The following is a 10,780-nucleotide window of genomic DNA, read 5'->3' as shown; positions in this document are numbered from 1 at the left end:
GCTGGGGATACACTGGCCCTCATGGCAGGTGAACTGGTCCGGGCCGCAGGTCCGGCCATCTGAGGAAGAATCATCTTAATGAACTTGATTTGGAAAAACAAGCAAACAAACAAACAAGCAAAAAAACAAGAAACAAAGACACATGCTAATCATGAGCTGTGTCTGTGTGAGCGAGTGTGTGTATGTGTGTGTGTAAATAAACACACCACAGGCTCTCTGTTCGTCCGAGCCATCCTCGCAGTCCTCTTCTCCATCACAGACAAACCCAGCGGAGATGCATTCCCCGCTTGTCACGCATTTGAAATCCTGTGAGCTGCACAACGGTGGCGCTGCCACACACAAAGCAGTTTTTAGTTTATTTTTAAGTGCACACTATAGACCTCTAGTCGATAATATAATGTGTAGTGACATCACAAAACAAGGAGTGTTGTAACACTCACGACAGTTCAGCTCATCCGAGTCGTCTGTGCAATCTGTGGCTCCATCGCACCTCCATTTGATGTTGATGCACTGCCCGTTGGCACACTGGAACTGGACGCTGTTACAGCTTCCTGCAGAGGGCGGTCAGAATGTTTGTAAATATGAGGATTAATGTGATTTGAGTGAAATAGATATAGTTCAACTCAAGGGCCAAATCTGGCCTGTCGTGTCATTTTATGCATCCCACAATATTGTAGAAGCTGTATGTGGTTTAGAAAGGTGCCTAGAGGCACCATTGACCATAAGAAATGCCCCACAATGCATCTGGTTTTAGTGGCCCACAAAGTGCTGATCACTAGATTCCAATGCTTCCACTGAAATTGCCACAAATTGTCAAAAAACGTTCAGGATCATCACAAACAAATAATGCAGGATGAGGGAAATTACGTTTAATATGTTTGATATTATGTTTATTTTTAATATTTTTATTTTTTGTCTTTGCTATTGATTTGAAAAGTGTGCTTCTTTCGATGATGGAGTTATTTGGGTTTGTTAATCTGATTCATTAAAACGATCAAGTCACAGAACTACATGCACTGGCACATATTTGACATTGTTGCAAATGCATATGCAACATTTACAACTTGAAAAAAGCAATATTCTAATACTGTGACAGTTGTAGGAGTGTGTGAACAAGAGGTTTGTAACTTTGTACAATCTTCCTGTCACAACTGCAGCTTGAGGGCAGCTGTAATGCTGATGTGGCCTTCAGTAAAAATGAGTTTGACACCTTTGCAGATAGTTGCACATTTAAAAGTCATATGCCCCTTTTATTATTAAAGGACGTTTATTGTTTATTTGAACAATCAGTTACCATGTTTTATGGCAGCTAGGGTCACACTGCGTGCGGCAGCGGAAATGCACGGTAAATCATGTGATTTGGCCTGTAAAGGAGAGTTATTTCCTGACCATCCACAATAATCACAGACCATCTCATGACCTTCACAGTGACTGCAATGATTGAGGTCTGACTCAGCAGTGAGATGTGCACTTTGTATCACTTTGTATTGCTGATGTATTCCTGACACCCTTCTGGCCGAGGTGATTTTCCAGTACAACAAAACAACCACGAGGTGTACAATTCTTACAATACAAAATAGTAACAGCCCGTTTGAAATTACCACAAAAACATCAACTGTGTTTTTAACTTGTGCTTTCTTGTTTGTTTGTTTTCTTACATCCGTTCAAAGTTCGGATAATTCAAGAAATTAAAATTAAATTAAAATCATATCCCAATTTTGGTTTACATAAAAGTGGTGATCAGACTCATATCGTCTGAACACAAAGATGTTTTTGTGCAGCCATAAAAATTGGTTTTAAAATGAATTGATTGTTTCAGTAACTGCAATAGAATACACACATCTCAACATCCCCCTCGCTGAAAATTTCCAAGTTCTTATCAATCCTCATGATAATGGTAAAAGGTTAAAAATCAGGAGATCGCACTTACCTTGCACCACCTGGAAGCCCTGAGCCAGCAGCAACAGAGAGACGAAACACAGACCGTCAAGGCCCATCACGTATCTATCAGTTACTTTGACTACGGCTACCCTCTCATGCTCAACCTGACACCCTTCTCCTGACTGGCCCGAGTGAAGATGCTGCCTCTAGCTTTGTCCAGTACAACCTTGTGTGGGCAGGGCACCAGTAATGTGACACAGCGTAAAACAGCTTTTTATGGTGACTCCTTTCACATAAACCGGATCCAAGATTAACTTTTACCTGGTAGCATCCTGCCTACATCAGCAAAAAAAAAAAAAGGTTATCATTCATTTTCTGTGCTATGTGGCTGCCAGAAAGGGAAGCAATGAGAGTTTTTGTGCTTCATCAGTTTTTCATAGTCAAGAAAAGGTTACAAGTGATGATTTCTGATTTCCAGTGTGTCAAGGCAGTACACGAATTGAATCCGAATTGAGCCCCTCACTTGGTTCCCAGTGAGTGAGGGGCTTGCGTGTGCTTTTATAATTGCAAAATTGTGAATCCAGATCCATATAAGAAGTACACAAAGAATATAGTCACATCATTCTTCATGTTATAGAAATGTTCAGATCTCTGTGTTGTTTGTTTTTTCAAATCCCAGACTCTGGCAGAGACATCTTATACAATCAATTATTCAAGCAGATTCAGAAAGCATTTTTCAGCCCACTGTTGTAAAGTCTCCAGGAAAAACATTGGGATTTAGCTTCTTACAAAATCCCTACTAAAATTATCGCCGCTTCCTCTTGTTTGAAAGGTAATAAAGAGAAACCCAGGACCAATACTGACCTGTACTACTGCAGGAACTTTTGCTGGAACTGGGTGTTTTAATGCAAACATTTGGAAATAAAACTAAAGACTTGTGGAGGATAGGCTTTTCAAAAAAACAAAACAAAACATAAAAATAGAAAAAATATGGGCGAAAATGCAATTTTATTTTTAATTCTTTATGTCTTTATGTTCTTTATACAAGTCTTCATACAAAAATGTTTTAATGTGTTGAATGTCTAAATGGCCTTAATTTAAAATGTTCCTTTGTGTTAAATGTCTTATTGTAAGTTAATTATAGTTTCTATGGGGGAACACTTATGATGGCCAAATCTAATATGTGCAGCATGTACCCTAATGTTTCACTGCAACTTTGTAGCATAGGGATAAAAGCTTCATTCATTCGCTTGGTTATTCACTGAACGGCAGCAAACAAAGGCATTCTTCGTGCAACAGAGGCTATTTGGCATTCCCTCTTCTACAGTTTAATGTTAATTCTACTATTAGTGCAGTTGAATAAGGCACAAGTATTCCCAGTGGACTGGAGTGGTGTGTGTGTGTGTCTTCTCTGTTTACTTTTCAGCGCAGCTTGTGACACTACTAACCAGAACAAAATAAAAATCCGCTGCTGCTGAGAAACTACTCACCAGTTAAAGAAGGATGTCTTTTTTGAGAATTTGAAAAAAAAAAAAAAAAAAAATCAAGATTCAATATTTGTTTTACTAAATCATTTTTTTTTTTTTTATTATTATTAAAGTGAGACAGTGAGTACAGAACTTGTCAGTCCACAAAAAATGTAATTTGGAAGTCATTTGTAATCAAAACTTTTATTTACAAGAAAAACTTGAATTGAAATATAGGTGCTCAGAAGTCCTGCCAGCTGTCCCTGGTATTCAACTCCAGTTTGGACTGGGGTCCCAGGCTGCTTTTGGTTTTGGCCCGTGGCATCTTGGGTATTTGGATGTTGAGGAAAGCGCTTGCAGCAGCGGAGGTGGTGGCGTAAGGTTTCTTTAGGTCGGCATCGTCGTTCAACTTGGTTCTCTTCTTAGATCTGAGAAAACAAGACGTAAGGTGCATCAGGAGGGAGCTTAACGGAGAAGAAACACAGTAGAGACGACTGAATGTGTCGAAACACTGAGAGGTCAAACTCACTTCTGTGCCATGACTGCCAGAGTGCTGGTGGTGACAATGATTATTGCACCAAACACGGAGCCGACAACTGTCAGTATCAGCTGCCAGTCTGAAAAGGAAAGCAAATTTACTAACAATACTGCAGACATTCAAGGATTGACATTCTTCAGGAATGTGCAACAGGTAACCAACAGATTTTCATTTAGGGCAGTTAAGCCTGCAATGAAAGAAGTCAGCACCTTTTTGTTGCTCCAGAGGAAGCTGTACATACGTACTGTACGGTCTAAAAGTCTGACTTTCAAGTCATTCACTTTTGCCTTGAGTAAGCTGGGAAAGGCTCCAGCAGACCCCCGTGGCCCTGAGCTTGGGAATAAGCGGGTATTGAAAATGGATGAATGTATATATGTATGAATATGGATATATGTATGTATATATATATATATATATATATATATATATATATATATATATATATATATATATATATATATATATATACATATGTATATGTATATATATATATTATTATTTTGGCATCAGAGCTGGTTGAACAAAGTTTTGAAATTGTATTCACTAATAATAAGCATGTCTATCTAAAAAAAAAAAAATAGCAGTTCTGCTAATAAGTCCCTGACATCACAGCTGGCCTAAGAAAAAAAAAAAGTAAAATCAAGTGAGACCTTTGTTTGCAATGTCCTTCGTTGTGATCATATACTCATTCTAAATCTAGCGTACTGGGCCTGCATATTTACTCACTGTCCCTCATACAGCAGCACCTGTATTTACATTGATACACATTTTTATGAGTCACATTTTTTTTTGTCTTTGTCTTTGTTTTCTTGTTTGCTTACGTCACTGACAGTCATGCTATAATACTCACTGTCTTGACAGTTGAAACCAGTCAAACCGAAATCACATCTAAAAGAAAAGAAGAGGAAGATGAATTGCATTTATTATGTAACTGCATATATCTGGAACACAAGCTAACATATTTGGCTCTTACTTTACACATTCAGAATCAGAAACAGCCTTGAATCCATTGGCACAAGCTGCAAAAAAGAGAAATTTCATTAAGTTTTATTTTAGATGGATATCATCTAAACAGTTGCATCGGTCACATCTGTTGCATCCGTGACATCCGTTGCGTCAGTCACATCTGTTGCATCCGTGACATCCGTTGCATCGGTCACATCTGTTGCATCCGTTACATCTGTTGCGTCAGTCACATCTGTTGCATCCGTCACATCTGTTGCATCCGTTACATCTGTTGCGTCTGTCACATCGGTTGCATCCGTTACATCTGTTGCATCCGTTACATCTGTTGCATCCGTGACATCCGTTGCATCGGTCACATCTGTTGCATCCGTTACATCTGTTGCATCAGTCACATCTGTTGCATCCGTGACATCCGTTGCATCGGTCACATCTGTTGCATCCGTTACATCTGTTGCATCCGTTACATCTGTTGCGTCTGTCACATCGGTTGCATCCGTGACATCTGTTGCATCCGTTACATCTGTTGCGTCTGTCACATCGGTTGCATCCGTGACATCTGTTGAATCTGTTACGGCTGTTGCGTCGGTCACATCTGTTGCATCAGTCACATCTGTTGCATCCGTCACATCTGTTGCATCCGTTACATCTGTTGCGTCTGTCACATCGGTTGAATCCGTGACATCTGTTGCATCCGTTACATCTGTTGCGTCGGTCACATCTGTTGCATCAGTCACATCGGTTCAATCTGTTACGGCTGTTGTGTCGGTCACATCTGTTGTGTCGGTGACATCTGTTGCGTCTGTCACATCGGTTGCATCCGTGACATCAGTTGCATCGGTCACATCTGTTGCATCTGTCACAGCTGTTGTGTCGGTCACATCTGTTGAATCTGTTACAGCTGTTGCGTCTGTCACATCTGTTGCGTCTGTCACATCGGTTGCATCCGTGACATCTGTTGCATCGGTTGCATCTGTTGCATCCGTCACAGCTGTTGCATCCGTTACATCTGTTGCATCCGTTACATCTGTTGCGTCTGTCACATCGGTTGCATCCGTGACATCTGTTGAATCTGTTACGGCTGTTGCGTCGGTCACAGCTGTTGCGTCTGTCACATCGGTTGCATCCGTGACATCTGTGGCATCGGTTGCATCTGTTGCATCCGTCACAGCTGTTGCATCCGTTACATCTGTTGCATCCGTTACATCTGTTGCATCCGTTACATCTGTTGCGTCTGTCACATCGGTTGCATCCGTGACATCTGTTGAATCTGTTACGGCTGTTGCGTCGGTCACAGCTGTTGCATCAGTCACATCTGTTGCATCCGTCACATCTTTTGCATCCGTGACATCCGTTGCATCGGTCACATCTGTTGCATCCGTTACATCTGTTGCATCCGTTACATCTGTTGCGTCTGTCACATCGGTTGCATCCGTGACATCTGTTGCATCCGTTACATCTGTTGCGTCTGTCACATCGGTTGCATCCGTGACATCTGTTGAATCTGTTACGGCTGTTGCGTCGGTCACATCTGTTGCATCAGTCACATCTGTTGCATCCGTCACATCTGTTGCATCCGTTACATCTGTTGCGTCTGTCACATCGGTTGAATCCGTGACATCTGTTGCATCCGTTACATCTGTTGCGTCGGTCACATCTGTTGCATCAGTCACATCGGTTCAATCTGTTACGGCTGTTGTGTCGGTCACATCTTTTGTGTCGGTGACATCTGTTGCGTCTGTCACATCGGTTGCATCCGTGACATCAGTTGCATCGGTCCCATCTGTTGCATCTGTCACAGCTGTTGTGTCGGTCACATCTGTTGAATCTGTTACAGCTGTTGCGTCTGTCACATCTGTTGCGTCTGTCACATCGGTTGCATCCGTGACATCTGTTGCATTGGTTGCATCTGTTGCATCCGTCACAGCTGTTGCATCCGTTACATCTGTTGCATCCGTTACATCTGTTGCGTCTGTCACATCGGTTGCATCCGTGACATCTGTTGAATCTGTTACGGCTGTTGCGTCGGTCACAGCTGTTGCATCAGTCACATCTGTTGCATCCGTCACATCTTTTGCATCCGTTACATCTGTTGCGTCGGTCACATCTGTTGCATCAGTCACATCGGTTCAATCTGTTACGGCTGTTGTGTCGGTCACATCTGTTGTGTCGGTGACATCTGTTGCGTCTGTCACATCGGTTGCATCCGTGACATCAGTTGCATCCGTGACATCAGTTGCATCGGTCACATCTGTTGCATCTGTCACAGCTGTTGTGTCGGTCACATCTGTTGAATCTGTTACAGCTGTTGCGTCTGTCACATCTGTTGCGTCTGTCACATCGGTTGCATCCGTGACATCTGTTGAATCTGTTACGGCTGTTGCGTCGGTCACAGCTGTTGCGTCTGTCACATCGGTTGCATCCGTGACATCTGTGGCATCGGTTGCATCTGTTGCATCCGTCACAGCTGTTGCATCCGTTACATCTGTTGCATCCGTTACATCTGTTGCGTCTGTCACATCGGTTGCATCCGTGACATCTGTTGAATCTGTTACGGCTGTTGCGTCGGTCACAGCTGTTGCATCAGTCACATCTGTTGCATCCGTCACATCTTTTGCATCCGTTACATCTGTTGCGTCGGTCACATCTGTCACAACATTTTAAAAGAAAGGGTAAAATCAGGTTCAATATAAGAGAAAATTAAATCATAGACATCTACTCAATGAAGTTAAGTTAAAAGTAATTTAAAAGTAAATTTTAGGCTGGCGACACGGTGGTGCAGTGGTTTAAGCGCTGCCGCCTCACAGCAAGAAGGTCGTGGGTTCGATTCCGGGCCTGGGACCTTTCTGTGTGGAGTTTGCATGTTCTCCCGGTGTCTGCGTGGGTTCTCTCCGGGTTCTCCGGGCTTCCTCCCACACTCCAAAAACATGCATGTGAGGTCAATTGAACACTCTAAATTGTCTGTAGGTGTGCATGTGAGTGTGAATGGTTGTTTGTGTCTATGCGGCCCATGGCGACTTGTCCAGGGTGTCCCCTGCCTTCGCCCTAAGACAGCTGGGAGAGGCTCCAGCAGAACACGGTGACCCTGAGCTCGGGACTAAGCGGGTATGGAAAATGAATGAATGAATGAATGAATTTTAGGCTACTATAAAACTCAGAATTTAGTTCAAAGCTCACAATCACTAAGTTATAACAGAAAATTCATAAAATGGGACTTTACACAACCAAATAAACAGAGCACTTTCTGATTAGGCTGCAGCAACATGCACACATGGTCAAAACAAATGTCATACTTACTTTTACATTAGCATATGGTTACTATTCATCTATGTCAACAGCAAAAATAAAGGCACTGTAAATCCTTGCTATTGTGAAGTGTATCAGGAATGGGCAGAAATGTGAATATAAGGAGCTGATAAAAGCCTTCAGTGACTGGAGTCACAAGAACTGTCCTACTGAAAAATCTCAAAGACCAAGGAAGTAATGATATATTTCTTGCAGATCCAAGCCCCCTCTTCAGCCAGAGCACCAGTTTTCGAGCAGCTAAATGACAGTGCAGTCAGTCATGTGCATGTGTAAAAAGGTGAATTTGTTTATTGTGTACTTTTCTTTTCAATAGATATTTGCACTGTTGAAAATGATCGAGGAGGCCACAGGCCTAGGACAAAAAATTAAGGGAGGCAATATGGAACTTGTTTTCGACGTCATGCTTCCAGAGTTAAGAAGTTTGCTTGGGAAATGGAAGGAAATTATTGGGTGGTCAATTTTATGCGTGTGGAAATCATTAAAGAAAATTGAGTGCAGCCTTTACAGCATCATGTCACTGTGTTTCAGATATTCATTGAAGTATTTCTGCAAGAAGCAATGACAAGACTGACTGCGGAAATAACATTGGCTCGTGGCAGCTTTTATGCCTCCTCACCACAGCCACCCGCCACCACAACGGCCAACGGAAGCCTGGCCACCTATTTTTTGTTTGTTTCTGGTGAATTTTTTATCTATTTTTTATATTTTATTATCTCAATAAAGGCATTGTGAGAACTTCCAGTCAAATTATTATTGCCAGTATGACATGACATTCTTTTTATTACATTTTAGAAACAAAATAGAATGACCAGAAAACTGATAATGGTTAAATAGAATTATTTCATGCATATAATGATAAATGGGATAATGAAGACCTCTCCAGAAGCAGGAAATACCTGTTCTGTTGCAGTGGTGTCTGGGGCCATTGTTTTACTCATAATGCTCGTCCCTGGAGATCCCTGGTGGATGAAAAATCAACCAGCAGGACGGAAGTCATTTTGCCTAGCTGCTTTTCTGTGCCTTTGAAAAAAAACAGTATGTTGAGCGCTGTGTCTGTGCAGTGTTTGAATTTGTTGCATATTCAGATGAACATATCAGAAACTTAAAACAATTTTCCTTCCCTCCCCAGCAGACTGCAGCATAAAACAACACACATGCCACCACAAACAAAACATCTTCAGCATTTTGCTGCAGATGTCAAGAGATCTTGTACAACCGTATATTAAAACTATTTGAAAATAATAGTAACATAAAAGCTATGAAGACCCTGAATCTTTTTGCCTTCTACAATTATTTTTTATCGTGCAAACCGTAAAAATATCTTTATGTATGCAACCCCCTGGCAATAGCTTTTGTTGCTATTGTTTTTTTGTTTTTTTTGTAATGTTTTGCGCAATTATTAAAAAAATACATAAAAAAAAAAAAAAAAAAAAAGATCAGCTAACTTCCGGTGTTGAGTTTCGGTGTTGAGTTCCGGTATAGAAGTGATGGCGGAGCCCATGTCCGGCGATAGTTTTTGTTTGTACTGTTTTGCGCAATTATTAAAAAATACATTTAATGGTGGCGCCATTTTGTCTGCATTTGGGTGCCTCTCTTTTGGTGTGCTTTTATTTACAAAGTTAAAATTCTTCCAACTTACAAAAAATGTGAACGAAAAGGTAGAAATATAAATACGAACAAATACCTATTTGTTCAGGGGTGCGCAAAACCGTCCTGAGTCCTGCATTTGCTGCGCTACCTTTTTAAAAAGGTCTCCGTTGCGCGTTATTTTATTATGTCCATCTCTTTTAGAAGAGAAAGCGTCACCCTGGTCTCATCCTCTCTCCTAATGTGAACATTCTTATTCGCGTTGGCCAGTTTGTTTTGCGCCGTCTGTTTTGTGAGACAATGTAGTTGTGCGGTCATGCATCGCGAGAGGGAGGCGTGACGCGTGCGCACTCGCATTGTCCAGTTAATTGTCCGACTAAGGCGTATATGTAACGGTGTTATTAAATTGTATTTATTCAATCATGTTAAACTTGGTTGGGGCACAGCCATGGCTCTTTATATTTTATTTTTATTATTATTAAAAAAAAAGATTAGCATGTTAGCATGTCAATTAGCAGCACATGTGCTGTGAGCACAGCTCTCATACGGAGAAAGTTGTCTCTGTATTTTTATATTTTGTTTTAAAGGAAAATGTATTTTATTTTCAGTGTTATTTGTATTGTAAAAAGAAAACCACATACGATCACTACCTCAGTACAGAGGAAGCCCATGAAACAGGAGGTGACCAGCTTTGACTGAGCGACTTGTGGTTTGTGTCCCATTCTGTTACAGAATAAATCCACACTCTGTTGCTCCACACCTGACTTTTGCAAGTCTTTATGAAACAGCAAGCAGGACAGAATAGGAGAGGTCACATATACATGGCAGAGAAATTCGAATTCCAATCGTATTATCTGGGTACTGACATCGAAAAATTCCACTGCAGGAAGAAATCTAGAGCTTTGAGAAATACAAAACTGAGAGAGAGAAAGAGAGAGAGAGAAATGTGATCGGAGTGACAAACAGGCTGGAGTGAGTTTTTTAATTACAAAACATATATATATACACACACATATATATGTTAGAATAGAGGACTTTT

General features: G+C 41.2%; 1 protein-coding gene and 1 long non-coding RNA gene across 2 annotated transcripts in view; both read right to left on the bottom strand.

Moving 5' to 3' along the window:
* Window positions 1–2,044, bottom strand: part of lrp2b (low density lipoprotein receptor-related protein 2b) — a 37,466-nt gene extending 35,422 nt beyond the window's left edge. Inside the window, exons 1-4 of the mRNA XM_076034216.1 lie at window positions 1,931–2,044; window positions 441–551; window positions 207–329; window positions 1–59 (exon numbers count right to left, since the gene is read on the bottom strand). The exon at window positions 1–59 is cut by the window's left edge and continues 58 nt beyond it. Of these exons, the coding sequence (XP_075890331.1) occupies window positions 1–59; window positions 207–329; window positions 441–551; window positions 1,931–1,997 (360 nt within the window). The 5' untranslated portion in view covers window positions 1,998–2,044. The remainder of the gene's footprint in view (window positions 60–206; window positions 330–440; window positions 552–1,930) is intronic.
* A 1,561-nt stretch (window positions 2,045–3,605) lies between these two features.
* On the bottom strand, window positions 3,606–4,905 carry LOC142894234 (uncharacterized). Its single transcript, XR_012927795.1, has 4 exons — window positions 4,859–4,905; window positions 4,736–4,773; window positions 3,877–3,964; window positions 3,606–3,775 (listed from the first exon to the last, which is right to left on the bottom strand). It is a non-coding gene; the product is annotated as an uncharacterized LOC142894234 (long non-coding RNA).
* Window positions 4,906–10,780: the final 5,875 nt, after the last annotated feature.

Source organism: Nelusetta ayraudi, unplaced genomic scaffold (genome assembly GCF_046127955.1).
Source record: "Nelusetta ayraudi isolate G7.1 ecotype Tasmania unplaced genomic scaffold, CSIRO-AGI_Nayr_v1 ptg000042l, whole genome shotgun sequence".
In the NCBI taxonomy this organism is placed as follows: Eukaryota; Metazoa; Chordata; class Actinopteri; order Tetraodontiformes; family Monacanthidae; genus Nelusetta; species Nelusetta ayraudi.
Note: the sequence above shows the minus strand (reverse complement) of the source record. Positions and strands in the feature narration are given on the sequence as shown.